General features: G+C 43.6%; 1 protein-coding gene across 3 annotated transcripts in view; it reads right to left on the bottom strand.

Moving 5' to 3' along the window:
- Nucleotides 1–16560, bottom strand: part of CEP126 (centrosomal protein 126) — a 315130-nt gene that overhangs the window by 64607 nt on the left and 233963 nt on the right. For all 3 annotated transcript variants that reach the window (XM_085621438.1, XM_085621439.1, XM_085621440.1), the window contains one exon: nt 14415–14502. In XM_085621438.1, the coding sequence (XP_085477564.1) occupies nt 14415–14502 (88 nt within the window). The remainder of the gene's footprint in view (nt 1–14414; nt 14503–16560) is intronic.

Raw genomic sequence — 16560 nt, 5'->3', positions numbered from 1 at the left:
TAAGGGTAGACCCAAAGAAATGTATGTTTATTAGTACAGATACTACAGACAAGATTTAAAAAAGAAGCGAGGAATGTCATGTGAGTACTATGACTCATGCATATGAAATGTTTCAACCTGTAATGTTGCCCATGTGGGTGAGAGGCTCTCTTCAGAGCTGAAATTGATCCCTACCGAGCGAATCATGCATAGAGTGCTCTAATAGGGAACTACTCTTATCACTCGCTGGGTTGAAAGATCACAATTGACATAACCTAGAAGAACCTAAAGATAATAAATAAAAACACATGAATTATACATGCACAACTGACGTCAAAGAAATTCAAGAAGGTGGTGTTTCCATAGTGACAAAATGTGAGAGCACTGCAAATCAACACGAAACACTTGGGGAAGTTAATACATTCACTCTCTGTCATTCAACTTACGCTATTTATGGGACTTCATGCTGTCATTTCATCTTCATTCATTTTCGATGGTTATAATATTGATCTTATCATTTGTAGATATTTAATGTGGGTCCGATTCACAAAGGTAAACTTAGACCTGATGTCTAAGTTTAGACCTAAAGTATAACTTTAGATCTGAATTCTAATTTTAGACCTGAAGTCTAACTTTAGACCTGAAGTCTAACTTTAGACCTGAAATCTAAACTTAGACTTCAGGACTAAAGTTAGGCTTCAGGTCTAAAGTTAGACTTTAGGTCTATACTTGGAGTTTAGGTCTACAGTTAGCCTCCACGTCTAAAGTTAAACTTCAGGTCTAACCTTAGACTTTAGGTATAACCTTAGATTTCAGGTCTAAATTAGACTTGTGAATGGGGCCCTGAGTATTTTAATAAATAGATAACTATTCTAGTTGCAAATACAAAAACCTATTATGGCTCATGCTTGTTGTTTCTTCACGCACAGATAGCCTATAGAGAGCTAAGTAATTATATAATACCTGTGAGTCAGTGCATTTTTACTTCTCCTAAACATTTAGGAACACACATCATCATAGAAGAAGTGTAAATGGGGTTTGCGATAATACATCAATAACAAAATTCATACCAATTAAATCCTCAAGAGAGATAGTGTGGGTTTTCTTGCCTGAATGTCCTCCATCCACTGCAATGGTGCCTGGAGGTCAGACTGAGAGCCTGTTTATATGTGTTTTTCCTTGTTGTGTGTTCTTCAGATGTAGACCTTTCCGTCAAATGCCATGCAATAGCATGTGGCATGTGACATCCTAGAAGTGCGGTGCGTGTATACAATTATGAGAGCGGTAGTCTGCCTGTAGTCGAGTAACAAAAGTCTGTCATCACGTGCTGATAGTCTGTACATCTGATAACAAAATCAGTGAGGGGTAACAAAAATAATAAACATGAAGATGAGGGTACCTACCCTGTGCCTCTTAATAAGGGAATATCATTGTCACTGATAGTTGACAGTGAAGGATTCTGCTTGTATATGTTCTGCTAATAAGTGTTAGAGGTATTCAAAGTGTAGCACAGTTCAACCCATTTCTGACCACTACATTTCACAAGCATTATAGCAGAATAATCTGGGACCATCCAATGATGTTCAGCAGGAAGATGGAGAAAGAATGACCGATTCAGTCCCTTAACTGAAATGACTTGTGTTTGCAAGGTTAGTTATTGGTAAATGTTCCAGTCAACCCCACTGCATTGCACAATGCAATGTGTGTATGTTCAATTGAAGCTTTAACCCACCAATGGCTTGAGTGAGATAATTAGGTAGTATGAAATGTTGTGAAGCTCTCCAGCTTAAGGTACATTTAATGAAGCCAACAAACCTTGCCGAAGAACACAATACCCCATGTTTTTAAAGCAAAAAAAATGAGACATGAATTTTTCAAAATTACTTTCAGAATTTTGCGTGGTATCGAAACTGACTGCTGTATTTTTAATCATTGAGGATGATTTGGCCTGATACCCAGTTTCCACAATGGACACCCAAGCAACAGGATGGGGGGGGGGGGGGGGTCACAGATTACAGCGGTTGTTGTACAAGGAATTAGTTATTCATAGTTTCACAGGTCCTAAATTTATCATGGTGCCATGATATGCAGTTAGTAAAAATCTTAAGGCAATAATGGTTCTCATTTATATAATTTACTAAGAGAATATTTACAATGAAGAGACTAACTAGCCTCATGCACTTAATAGCATATAGAAATTAAATCACACTAAGCCACATTAATTGAGAGTAATAGGAATTTATATATGCACATTTAAAAAGGATAGATAAAAGGACACAATTACAAACTAAAACACAGTGCAATGTGCCCCCCAGTGCCAAATCCATAACTCAAGCAGATACCACAAACACTAGGTAAACATAGGCTAATGTATGGGTAACAACTAAAAAAGTTCTCATACCATTCCATATTGGCAGTGAAAAGGTTCGTTGTTTGATTGTTTCTTAGGTGTGTTGACAATCTATTTAAAAATAATAAATGCTGGGAGGAGTGAGGGCTCTAATACTGTAGCGGGCAGTGCAAAGAAACCATTAGTGCCAATTGCTTGCACCCTGAGTGAATATTACCTTTCATTTATCATATTAAGGTATGCATGTGTGCCATTCTGTATACCTTTGCACTCTAATTCCAATTCCTGGATTACAGAGGCTTTCAGGATGTCCCCCTGTCTTCTTAGTCCTGATGAGACACTAGTATCTTAGCCAAAGTGTTGAAACGTCGTTGACACACCTAAGTAACAAACAAGGAGCCTTTTTCACTGCAACATGGAATGTTTTGAGAACTTTTTTAGTTGTTTGTTACCTGTACATTAGCATATGTTTACCTTCTGATTCTTTCATCTCCTTGAGTTAAGGTACACTCCTGGGACTGCAGAGGTCACTCAGAAGGACTGTGTTGTATTTCAGAGGACTTCCCTACTGCTTGAGGCCTGCTTTGTACTTCAGAGGCCTGCTCTGCTGCTACCAGAGGACTGCCCTGCTGCTTGAAGCCTCCCTTGTACCCCCGAGGATTGCCCTGCTGCCTGAGACCTGCCTTGCTGCTTGAACCCAGGACTACCAAAGTGACTCAAAGGGCTTTTTGGCTGGCCTCCTATTATAAGCTACAGGGACACACAAGCTCCAACAACCTTGAACACAAACCTGGACTTTGCCTGAAGTGAGGCTTAACCTCCAAGTTGTGCCCAACCAGTCCTGGACCCTTGGAAGTGGTGCCAAAGGTGCCAAACCAGTCAAAACCTGAAACTTAGTACTTAAAAAATATTCTACCAAAAACTTTTCTGAGAACCGACAGGAGTCTGGAACCTACCTGCACACTGATCTGCCCAAGTTGTATCGCCGGTTGGTCTGTGAAGCAGCAAGTCCTGTTCAGTGGCTACTCTCTGAAGGGGTATAGACACTCATGTAGCCCTCATTTTCTAGAGCCTGAAACTTAGTCCCGGTGGAGATTTTTGACTTCCCAAAAAGGGACAAAGTCCGAACATAGAAATCTTCACAGTGAATTTGCTCAGCGGCTCCCTGACGACGCCTCCTCCTCCTCAGACACCACAGGCTTCTTTTCCCTGCTGTACTTTACTTTCTCAGCAACTGTTTCTTTAAATGTCTTCTAAATACGAAAGGTTTGCTGAGATCTGGCCCAATCCACTGCCCAAGCCTACGTGCCATATGAGAGTTCCCTATACACACATTAACCATAGGTGTGAGGATATTGCAAAGGTACATTTTATACTCTTTTTGGAAGAAGGGTTGGGCAGGTATAGGACACGGAGTGAGATATAGGAGGATATACTTAAAAACAGCATGCCCCTGTTGTATCCAATCCAGTGATCTAGGCAGGATGTGAAAGGTAGTACCTGAAGGATGGTGCATTAAGGGTAACTGCATAAAAGGAGTAATAACATGCCAAGATTTGGTGACAGGGAAATTGAAATGGTTGTAACTATGATCTGGAATGTTTGGATCGCATTCTTCCAAATTGATTAGAAACTGTATATTGAAATGATTTCAATAATGTTGGGAGTGCGTTGTATAGTAGTCTCAGGGATGGATTCACTATGCTCTGATTGTGAATAAACAGGGTAAATGTAATATGCACAGTGTTTACGTTATATAGACCATACTGTCATCTAATGCAAGACTAAGTAATATTCGCACTACACTTGAGTAAAGAATATTATGTTCTTAGAAAAAGACATTCCTTTGATGTTTTGGTGTCAATGATTTTAAATGTTTGTATGTTTTGCCTATGTTTTGTAGCCCTGAAGAAGTCTCTGAGAAGAGACAAAATGCGTTGGCCACATTAAAGAAAAGTGTATTTATTTATTTATAGAGTTTTATATAGCGCGAACTTGACCCTCGAAGGGTATCAGAGCGCTTTACAGACTAGTTCAATAAGTAGAAAATAGATAACCAAGAAACATAAACACTGACAAAGTCCATTGCAAATGAGGAGTGGGACAGTGAGTTATAAACCAGTACTCAGACGGTGTGCATGCCCTGGTTGGAGAACAGCGTAGGATCAGTATCCAGAGAATGAGTTTGTGGGTTCAGGGTAGAGATTTGTTCAGTAAAAGCAGTTTGACTTCTTTTTTAATGTGTGATTGAAGGGATCTGTCTGATTTCAGGGGGCACGGAGTTCCAGATTCTAGGGGGCCAATCCGGAGAAGGCTCAGTTGTAAGTTTTCTTTTTTCAAATTTTTGGAGGTTTCAATGGTAAGGTGCTGGTGCTTCTAGATGATCTGCCACTACTGGGCAGTTACAGTTTCTCAGCTAGGTACTTTAGTGTATTGAAGTGTAGTACTTTGTGGGTCATGCAAGCAATTTTCATCTGAATCCTTGCCTCATAAGGAGAAAAGAATAAAATAAATATTAATAAAGGAATTTATTTCTATATAAACAAACTTGGATGGAATCTGTGCATTATGTAATTTTTATCATGTGAAATGTATACTCATTTTGCAAGGAGTGTATAATGAGTGCTGATCATTTTTCACAAAACCCTACGTGTTTCCAAACTTTGCTGCATCGCAGTTGGCGATAACTTTCGACTTTGCCTCGGTCTTGAGTGACTAGATGTCTGCTAGATGCGCCTTTATCTTTTAGGTGCTAGCTTTTACTAAAAAACTTTCAAAATCGATAACTCCAGTTCTAAAGATTAGATTTTTGTCTTTCTGTGTCAATTTATTGTATTTTCCTCTATTTTTCTAAATTGGTGTGGATTTTTTATTGTGTTTTGTTTTCATTTTATTACAGTTTGTGTGCTGCATAAATACTTTACACAGTGTCTCAATCTAATAATTCTCATTGCAATTACTTAATACCAAAACTCTTGCATGGGATATATTTTGGGCTTGCATCTAAGATGTGTGACATCTTAGATGCTGGTCGGATGAAGATAAACCTCTTCCATATTATATGGGCCTATTCTGTGCTGCAGTGCTTCTGGGCAACTGTGATGGAGTAACTAAAAGCTTTGATGGGTAGGAATGGTACCTGCATCCCCAAGGTCTGTCTGTTCAGAGTTTTCCACTGACCCAAGACCATGGGAATTAACAGCAGATTAGAGCCCTCGCTCTACTGTTGGCCAATTGGGCAATGGCTATGGTTTGGCCATACTCTTGTGCGCCTGGCGTGACGTCCTAGAGGTTGCAACTTTATCAGCAGTTGACTGCCGAGAATGATGTATACACTTCACTATATTGGAGGGTAGGGAAAGACCCAATTCACATAAATTTAGGCTGCCTCTTGCTCAAGCTCACCCTGACCTCACATGAGAAGGGACCTTCATTACTACTCCTACTATTACCCCCTGTACAAATGATGATACAAAAGGGTAGACATCGAAATAGCAGTATGCAGAGGTGGTTGTGGAAATACTGTTTGGTCCCATAGATTTTAGCCTTTGGGGTCGGATTGAGCTACTCGCTGTTTAAGTGGGAACTTGGTGGAGTAGTATTGTGCATGCATGGCCAGATGAATTCCATGTTGAGACCATGGACAAGGCAATGGAAAGCATTGCTAATTCAATAGGGAAACATGCCTTGTTCATGCCTGTTGGACCTAGGTCCGGGGGGTAGCTTGGCTCAGGTCAACAGACTTACATCTCCATTTGGCCTCTCGTGCTTCCATCCTACTCAGTTCGCAATCCTGCGCAGCGCCACCCAAAAGTAAAGACACTACACCGAATAAACTTTAAAGATTACTCCAAGACTTTATCTCATTAAAATCAGATGTTCACTTTAACATTACAACATGAAACGTTCCATTTTGTTTTCCTTTGATCGTTCCTCTAACTCTTAAGACACAACTGGCCCTTACAGATCAACATTAACTTTTCATCCAATGTTCTTTTTAAAACTTAAAACACAGGTACATTTTAGTTCACTTCCAAAATTAACATTCCCCAATATCTGGAGGCACAACTGGTCAGTTCAGTTCACATTAAACTTTTCATTAAAAACATCTTACAATTAACCCTCTGTTACATTTCAAATCAGCAATTCCAGAGAGTACCAGAACAACCTCAGGCCAGGGATATTCCTACTGGTCAGGGCTCCTGGTTACTGGGGGGGGGGGGGGGGGGGTGACTAACCCCTGCTAGGCTGGACCCCCGGTTAATCACTTTCCCCCTCCTTGATCCTGACTATTCTCTGTTACAGTGCCTTAGATCAGTTGTTGGCAACCAATGAGCTACTTTCCCCCCACTCTCCCGTTATACGATGCTCCCCAGCTCTTCCTCGGAACAGCTCCACAATAACCCTCTCTTCCGGCAACCTGCGTCTCCCCTACTCCTTCTCTGGAGTCACGTGCAAGGTGGCGCTATGCTGCCAGTCACTACCAAGCGCTCCCTAGGGCTCTCCTACTACACGCTGCCAGAGACCTTTCCACCCCTTCGCCTGCTTAGCGACACCCCGCTTACTGTTCACAGGAGGTTTCCATCCAGTTGCTCACAACGTTGCGGGACAGGCTTCTCCTCCTTAGATACGGAGCCGGGAGGAGAGGGGTGTGACCTCGCATGCAGCTGAAAATGAGGGGGGGGGAAACTCTTCACATGGAACTCCTCTCACCAGGCGGAACCAAGAAGTCACCCCTTCGAAGTCGCCTCCCACCGGCCCGTTCCTTCGCGGACGACGGGGCTCCTACTCCGCCCCCGGAAGCCAAGCCCCTCGCTCACCGGTCAGCTGACAGGAAGTCTACTTCGTCGGCCGTCCCACAGCTCCCGCCGCACCACTATGAAGCAGCGCGTCCTGCGTGTGCGCAGCCTCCGCTCTTACACCACCGTCAGAGGGGGGGGGCGGCGCTCTGGTCAGGTGACTCGGCCAGCGGCTTCTCTGCTCTTCGGCTGACACTTCCTGACTAGGGATTACCCGGCTGTCAGTCGCGTCGCTCCCTCCTACCCAACTGTCTCCAGTGCCGTCCCTGTTCCTCGGCCACTCCTCACCACAGATCACCGCCGATGATCACCAGGCAGTCCCGCGATCTGGTACGAGGGTAGCGGCCCGACTTCGAAGGCAGCTCTCGGGGGGGTGGAAGGTTGAAGAAAGAGGGGGAGGGGTTCTGTCATCTTCTCACACCGTAGCTGAGCCTGTCGGAGCTCTCAGGGCCCGGGCACCTGCATCTTTCCTTGGGTCCCGGGAAGTGGTAATCCTGGCAACCACAGCGTTAGAAGGGGGTGGCCCTGGCAATGGCCCTCCGCCCGCATGAAGGGTTCAGGGTTTCGCTCTTCCTTGTGTCCTCCACAGATGCTGGGGTAACTGAAATCGCTGGCAGCCTCCAGGGACCGGTCAGCTGGTTGGGGGTGTTATCACTGGCCAGGGAAACCCCGCAGGCCCTGAGACCTGTCCCTCCTTGACTAGTGCAACCACCTCCCTCCTCAGGTGCCTTACTCCTGGCTAACTGGCTACTCTGCTGCACTCTAAAATGGCCGCCCCCCTGCCACCTCTATTTATCACCTTGGGCCTGACTTGCCAGAGGGGCCCAGAAGGTTCCGGAACCTCCCATGGCAGTCAAGGTCCAGGTGCTGAGGTGACAGTTGGTGCCACCATTTTGTGAGGCTCACCTTCCTCATCTATTTTCCTCAGAGGAGCACCTTGCGCCTTTCCCTCAAGTGATGAGGAAGAGGCGCCCAGAACCTCTACATCAGCACCTAAAAAGTTTGATAGACAGAAAAAATGAGAAGGGGACAAGGGACAAAAATAATAAAATGAGGAGGGAACTGCCAAAGGGCTGACAGGTCTAACAATGCCGATATGTCCAATGAAGTCTTTGGGCATTATGTAGAGTTTGGAAGATGGGATAGCCTGTCACTAATGTGGAGAACATCCCGTGGTGTCATAGGGTATTTAACACACTTGAAATACAACAAACGGGCTAACACCACATTTATGACAGATTATCCTGTCTGGCAAACTGTAAATAATGCTCTATGTTCTTCTGGCTTGCAGCTAGACCCCTCTATGAAGAAAGTAAGGTATGGGAAAGTAAGGTAAAAGGATTTTGTAAAATGCCAGTGTTCACCCACAGGGTATCTTGGTACTGTGTCAACAGTAAAAAAAAGTCCTCAAGTCAGACACAAAAGGAAGGATCACTGCAGTCTGGAGATGAGTGTCAATCTTGCAGTGTTGAAACAAGTGATTTACCAAACTTCTGTGATTCTGGTGAGCATTTTGTGGTGAACCAGATCTTTCCTCATTGCTAGAACCGACTCCAAGGTCCATCTCTTGAAACCAGTTAGCGGAAGCAAACAAATCACAGAGTCAGAAGAGACAGTTTGCTGCATGTTCACACCAGTAATGCATTTGCTGCTCATCTAGATTTTGCTCTCTTAGGTTGCATAGCAATTCTCTTGGAAAATTATCCTGCTGAAGGATGGAAGGATACTGGTTTCGGTCCTGCTGGCAATTTTTATATATAATAATTACCGGTGTCATCCAGTTAATATGGCACAGCTCCTGCTCTTATGCATTTGCCTAAATGGGCCCAGTGTTGGAGTACTATCTTTATTCCATACTCCATACCTGGTCTGAATGTTCTAGTTGTGCAATAGAATGTATATGAGCCTTGAGAAAATTAAGTTGGATACCCGCTTTGGGAAGAGCTTAGTCCTGTGTGCTCTTCATTGGCACCTACATTTGCACTACCATACCTAATGAAAGTCAATCTTTTGAGCATGAGCATTGCTTCCACTCCACAACAGCAAATACCAGCAATAAATATAGGTAGAGACATAGGTCTGTGAGGGGTGGCTCTGGCAAAGGAAAGCAGGGTGCAGAGTCTAATGACTGGGTGTCTTCACTACCTTGTTAACACCGTCCATCCATCTGACTCACATATGCCTGGAAAAATTAATATCAAATCACTAACCGGTTTCCCTATGTCTGGGCACAAAACTGTCTCATTTTCCCATGACAGACTAGGGCACAGTACAGGCCACAGGTGCACGAAGTTCACAGAAGAACTCTCGATTTTTGTGTTACTTGGTTCAGAGTTGAACTGAAAGCAGTATTCAAATAGGAGTTACTGGTACAAACCGTGTCACCCATTTGCCTCCATAGGTGCTACTTCACAGCTTAGTTCTTTACTTCTCCTTCCAGCCCTTTAAACAGAAAGGGTAATAATATGGCAGCAAAACATGATCCTGAATACGGCAGGAGGGGAGCTGTCGGGCATGGAGAACCGCACGAACAACTTGTGGACCATTCAAAGACTAGTAATACTTGATTCGAGCAGGTACATGTTAGAAATGGGGGTCTCTAGTTGGCAAAGGTAGGTACCTTTGTCCAAATAGAGACACTTCTTCCTAGTCAGGATAAGGGAGTTAGACTCCTAAAATAACCCCTGCTCTCCCCCTTGATAGCTTGGCACGAGCAGTCAGGCTTATCTTAAAGGCAGTGTGTAAAGCACTTGCACATAACCAACAGTAATACAGTGTAAGCACTACAGAAGGACACCACACCAGTTTAGAAAAATAGCCAATACTTTTATATACTTAAGACAAGACCGAAAATGATAAAAATCCACAATACAATACTTAGAAATCTTAAGTTATCCAAATACCCTTGAAAAACAGTTCATTGAAGTTGATAGCTCCCTCTGGAGCTATCACGGTGTCGTGAACAAACAGAACCATACAGTTCTGGCTGACAGCGGTGTCACAGGCCAGCTACGGTGTCGGCAAGATCTGGAAAACAGTACCTTTAGAAATGCAGGGCGTCAGTGACCACTCATTGAGCTTTTGAAAGCACGGCATCTGCAGGCGTCGGTTCCGGATGTCAGTACAGGAGTTGTCAGGCCCTTGAAGTCACACACGTTGCAGATCAAACTCCTCGCAGTTGAAGTCAGGAGCGCTGGCGTCGGGTGCTGCGGCGTGAAGTGCAGCGGTGCGGCGTGCGATACCCTCAGGTCACGCTGTGAGCAGCTGCCTGTGGCGTTGTCAGATGGTGATGTCAGTGGGACCAGGGTTGTGGTGTGAAGTGATGTGGTGCTCGTCCCGGTGCTGGCAGGTCACGGTGCAAGCAGTGGCATCGTCGTTGCTGAAGCGCTGTCGTCGGCTGACGAACTGGAGGTGATGGCACCAGCGTCGATAGGCCAAGGCTGCGGTGCGGGATGAGGGCGGTGCGTCGTGTAACTTTACAAGAGGTGCCCTGAACCATGGTGCAAGCAGCGGCGTCAATTTCGGCGTGGAGCAGCGTCATCAGGCAAACCAAGGTGGCGTCGTGAAGCGAGGCGATGCGGAGTGCGGTGCCCACTGGTCGCGGTGTGAGCAGCGGCTCGGTGGCGGCGTCAGCAGGCGGCAGCGGTGAGACCAGGATCGCGGTAGGGCATTGCAGCAGTGCCCTCTGCGGTGCCTTCAGGACGCGGAGTTGGCAGCGGCATCGTAGACGGTGTCGGGTTGCTTTTTCTTATTGTTGCAGCACACACAGTCCCTAGTGCTGAGGGCAGAAGAACTTGAAGTCTTTCCTGTTCCAGAGACTTCTTGAACAGGGGGCAAGCTCTACCTTAAGCACTTGGAGAAACTCACAAAAGTAGATTGCAGAAAGTTCAGTCCAGTCCTTTCACTGCCCAAGACAGAAGCAGCCACTGCAGGCCAACACAGCAAAGCACAGAGCAAAGTGGTAGTTCCTCCTCACAGCTTCTCCAGCTCTTCTTCTTGGCAGTCTTCTTGGTCCAAAAGAGTTCTAAAGTTCAGGGGTTTGGGCTCCACTGATTATAGCCCCAAATCCTTTGTTCTCTCAGGAAGAGAGTGTCTGTGCCCAGCCAGAAGCAGTACTGCCCTCTCTGGTGTGGCTTCCTGGCAGGATGTGGAGACAGCAATGTCAGAGGCAGACCAGGCTCATTCAGGTGAAAAGAAATCTCCTCCCCCTACTCTAAATGCAGCACAGGTCTATTCAGCCCTTTCCTGACCCACCTAGACTATTCGGAGCCACTGCTCCTCCCCAGCCCCAGTCATCCAAAACCCAGACGGTCAATCCACAAACCCAGAAGAGGCCTGCTGGAAGGCTGAGTAAGAAAATACCTACTTTCTAAAAGTGGTATTTTCAAACCCAGAATGTAAGAATCACCTTCACTAAAAGATGCATCTTTAGATTCTGAGTTCAGGCATACTAAACTTTATTTTCCAACCTACTTCCCAGGGCCAGTTATGTTTATAAGATGTTAGAAACAAACTCCCCATTCTGTCCTAAGGGGAACCGGTAGCCTTGCAATAGTGAAAAACGAAATTGGCAGTAATTCACTATTAGGACATGCCACACACACCACGGCATGTCTACCTTTCACATACACTGCACCCAGCCCACAGGGGTATCTTGGGCCTACCTTAGGGGTGACTGACATGTAAGAAAAGGGAAGGTTAGGGCCTGGCAAGTGGGTGCACTTGCCACGTCGACATGGCAGTACCTGACTGCACACAGGCTCCCCAATGGCAGGCCTGAATTAAATTTACAGGCTGTTTGTGTTGGTGGCACAATCCACTGCTGCAGCCCACCAACAGCATTTGATTTACAGGCCCTGGCACACTCAGTGCACTTTACTAGGGACCGACACATAAAGGGACCGACACATAAAGGCCAATCATGGAAACACCAATCCATAACACATTTTACAGAGAGCATATGCACTGTAGCACTGATTAGCAGTGGTAAAGTGCCCAGAGTCCTAAAACCAAGACCAGCAGGTCAGGAAAAAATAGGAGGGAGAAGCAAAATGTTTAGGGATAACCCTGCAGAAAGGGCAGTCTCCAACAGTACATTATGAATTAAATGAACAGAAAGAAAGGGGATTGGCATGCCTAGAAAACGGTTTGGTTACAGAAAAAAAAGTTGGGCTACATAAAAAAAATTCAACGTACCAAAATGTGTCCAAGGGAGCTAGAAGAATGTGACTAGGAAGAGGGTACAGTAAGGCCGGAATCTATGTCAGCTTGTTTTTGATTGTAAGAAAATTTTTTTTTTACAGAAAAACATTTAATAGATTAGAAATAATTCCAAGCTCATCAAAAGTATTTGATGGCAATATATTTAACAATACACTACATGCACTACATTATCACAAATCAAAACATTTTAGGACAACAAAAACATAGGCAACCAATGAGGATAGGTACCAGAGGTTATATCATGTTTACTTTGATATGGGAAATGTTTGACAATAGCACGGTAACTGTGAGTGTTGTCTTCAGCTGTCCTACTAAGAAAATCCCATAATGAAGGAACATCTTGGGTTACACAGAAATGGAAGTTGGGATTAGGATTTCTCTGCTTAACAGTCTACATTAGCAAGGTTAAGTCGTACCCTTAAAGAAGAGTGTTATGGGAAGGACTCATACAACAAAGCTTGTGCTGCCAGTAGTGAACTTAAAAGATTTCCCCGACAAAATACTGAATAATGGGTACTTTTGACAAACGGTCAGTGTTTTTGTTACATCTTTAAGTTAGCCTATGTTTGTACATGTCTTGACTTTGTGAACAAAAATGCTGTAAATCTAACAATGGTATCATGACAGCAGAGTAAAACAAACAAATGTACAAGGGTTGGGCACTGTGTCTTTCTGACAGGCTAAGGTGTCCAAAGTGCAGGTGCTTTCGAAACAAAAACAGAAATGATCCAGCAAGTAAAAGTAATTGCGTCAGCAAAGTAAATGCATCAAAAAACACATAATGGCTCTAACCTAACAAATGAACTTATATCTGACTGCTCACAAAATCAAAAGGGAACACACATGGGACATTGTAGCAATCAATGAAATTCCATAGTCCTGATTAACAGCCACTGCAAGCAGTGGTAAACCTCGAGAAACACGATGGCCAACAGGCTAACTCCCTATTGTATTTGTTTTAAAAGAATTAGTGACAAGAGGTTATCCAGAGAGATACTGAATGTCATTTGTTGGGCAGTTAAACATGGTCACAGTGCCAGGTGTCTAATTTGAATTTCATCAAACGGGGCACTTAATTGAAGTGGTGAGAATCTTTCAAACCCCAAAGGGCCAGATTCTAAAAGGTTTAGGACAGGGTGACCAAAAGGGCCAAAACCATATAAGATTTTTAGAATATGGTCATAAGATAAATGTGCTCACCATTAGTCTACCTACAACTTATTTACATATGTGATAGTTATCATGAACATTTGGCATGGATCCAACCCTTTTAACCCACATTGAACACATCTGGTTTAAAAGAATCAAACCATTGTATCTCAATAAAACTTGGAATAAACATGCAATTAAATTTGCAGATTGTTATAAACTTTAAATACGCTTCAGAGTTTCAAACACTTTCACTTAGTAAACCAAGTGGAAATTGGCTTTTCTCTAGGAAACGATTTAGACGTGACTATTATCAATCAAACAATCAGGGTTGGTAAAGCGCAACAACTCACCCATGAGGGTCTCAAGGCGCTGGAGTGGGGGGGGGGGGGGGGGGGGGAGGGGCGGCTCCGTTGAGTTCTGGGTTAACCCAAAAAGCCATGTCATTTGGTCCTTCCTGAACCGGGGAAATGTAGGAGATTGCAGGAGGGGGAGGGTGTTTCAGGCTTTGGCTGCGGGGTAGAAGGACTTTCCTCCTGTTCTAGTCTTGCTGATTATTGGTTAGAGGGTTAGGTATGTTTTATGAGACTACAAAAATCCTCATGTGTTCTCAGCAGGAGAGAACAAAGACTAAAATCAGAAGTAGATTTAAAACGTAAATGAAATGTAGTATATTTAATACTTAGAGATATCAAAAAATATGTTTTACTATGAAAAGAGGGGTTTGGAATACTCATAACGATAGTGCTCACAAAAAGCAGAAACAGACCATAAAATAAAACCTCTAATTGCCTCTTTTAATTAACTTTATTTGCCTGCGGTTTTTGAAAATACAAATTTTAAGCACGGCGGCTAAAAATGGTATCATGGTCATCCTACTCACACCTGCCATCCATTATAAAAGGAAACCATACCTTCTTCGACATCAGAAAGACCATTCATATTTTTTCCGGGCTCAAATGCATATTGGAAAGGATTTATCTGAATATTGTGCGCTGAGCTCTGTAAATACAAAAGAAAGCATATGTTAACAGAATTGTTTTCGATCTAATTGTTTTGTAGAAAAAAATATGCCAAAAGAAGGTGTCGAAAAGTTAAGAAACATTACCAAAATGCCGACTTTACAGTTTCTCGCTCTGAATCATTTTTTAGTCACTTTGGTACTCCCTGAAATTCAATTTTATTTACCATCCAGGTATTTATAGCAATAGATATAGGTCGGAAAATCCTCTAGGTCTGTCTCACCAACTATATCGGCAAGTTTCAACAAACCCATTTTTGGGGCATCGAATCACCAATTAATCAAAATGAGAAGGAACATGCCACTTTATGTAGAGGGAACACAAACATACACGCCTACACTGTAACAAAGTAAAGATGTCAACAATTATCAAACAGGTAAAACCATGCCAGTGCCAAGTGTTAACCTCCAGCTGTTGAAGTTGCAAATACAGTGACAGAGGTTATATCGCACACTGTGTATGAACAGAAATACTGCTGGGTGAGACTTCCCCTTCAAAGACACGTCATGCTACACAAAGCTCGAGCCCTGCTCTCTTCATGCAGCTTGCTTCGAGGCCCACACATTGGTGTTACAGAAGGTCCTCAAAATCCCACATGTATCACCGAATCTGTTTATTGATTTGCTTAGGGAAATGCTCCAAAGCAAATCAGAAAATGTACAACACGTGGGTGTGTTCCCGTTACACAACGTGAGACAATGTGAACAACCCCCCACCCTCCCTCCCCTCCAAGAGACGTGCAGGGCGGAGCTTTTGGCTGGCGGACTGCGAGGTCTGAAAAACAACCTTCTCTGGGTGGGAGAAGGCACCGAATGTTCCTACTTTGGGTGGAGAATGAACGTCGAGATCTGGCAGACTGTCGCCTGGCCAAGAAGAACTTTTCAGGGACCTTCTATTGCATGCAGAGAAGACGACATAATCCGTTTCAGATGAATTCTTATACAAGTTCCAACTATCTGTTATATCATAAAAGCATGCCAAGGATGTGCGCACTGAAGAGTGCGGAGGTTGGTTGGAGAATATATGCATCTTAAAGAAATACATTATCAAGGGTTGTCCTCCTAAATCTTGCATCTGTCCTACTGTCAGAATCCTACAGTAACTGGAGAAGTCCCTTAAGGCATTCAACGGAAAGCAGCACACTGTACTCTTTCTTAATTTTGTAAACAGTCTTCATGAAAGATTCCCCAAATCAACCAAATATTGGTCCACTACTTGTGTCCCTGAGGCAGAGTTCTTTCGACACTAAAGAACCAAAGTGTTTCAGCATCAGACCTCGTTAATCATGTATACTCCAAGGGTGTAATCATTGAAATATTTTGATTAGGGATAATATATTTGAAGTTGAAAGACCACTTTTGGCAAACATGAGAGTACAAGTTACAAGTCAAAGACGAAGTTATTCAGCTAAAATCAGCCATGGGAGCAACAGCAGGCACAGCTAGGATTTAGAAAAATAAGTTGCTTGCCTTCAAAAACATGCTTTCTGATAGACACTTTTTGACAAATATTTTGACATTTTCCCAGATTCCAGGCTGGATCTGGAATTTTTTTATAGCAATGTCTGGTCAGCAATTCAAGGTAGGATTGTGCAATCCAGACATGGAACAGGAAGACTATACAGCTAGTGACATCGCTGGTCCTATCGACGGTGCAACAGTAAACAGCGACATCAGTTTGACCAAATTTCCCCCAAAATGTACAGAGGCTAATGATACAGGATAGCAGAGCCAAGCCACGAGTACAACTTAAAACCAAGCCTAATTAAAAACTCTGAGAAGGGTGGTGGGAGGGAAATAAGGATTCTGCTGGAATCTGTGTATCCACCAGAAAGTATATTATTACAGGTAAGTAACTTGTCATTCTAAAGGATACTCATTACAGCAGAAAGTTGGAAAATTGCTTCAATTCTTCCTCTTTCAAAAAAAACAAATCTGGTGCAGACAACCCCAACTACAGGCCTATCTCCTGACTTCCCTTTCCGGCCAAGCTGATAAAGAAAGCCATAAACACTGAGCTTTCTCTATTCATCCAGGAT

The sequence above is a fragment of the Triturus cristatus genome, chromosome 8, assembly GCF_964204655.1.
Source record: "Triturus cristatus chromosome 8, aTriCri1.1, whole genome shotgun sequence".
Taxonomy (NCBI): domain Eukaryota; kingdom Metazoa; phylum Chordata; class Amphibia; order Caudata; family Salamandridae; genus Triturus; species Triturus cristatus.
Note: the sequence above shows the minus strand (reverse complement) of the source record. Positions and strands in the feature narration are given on the sequence as shown.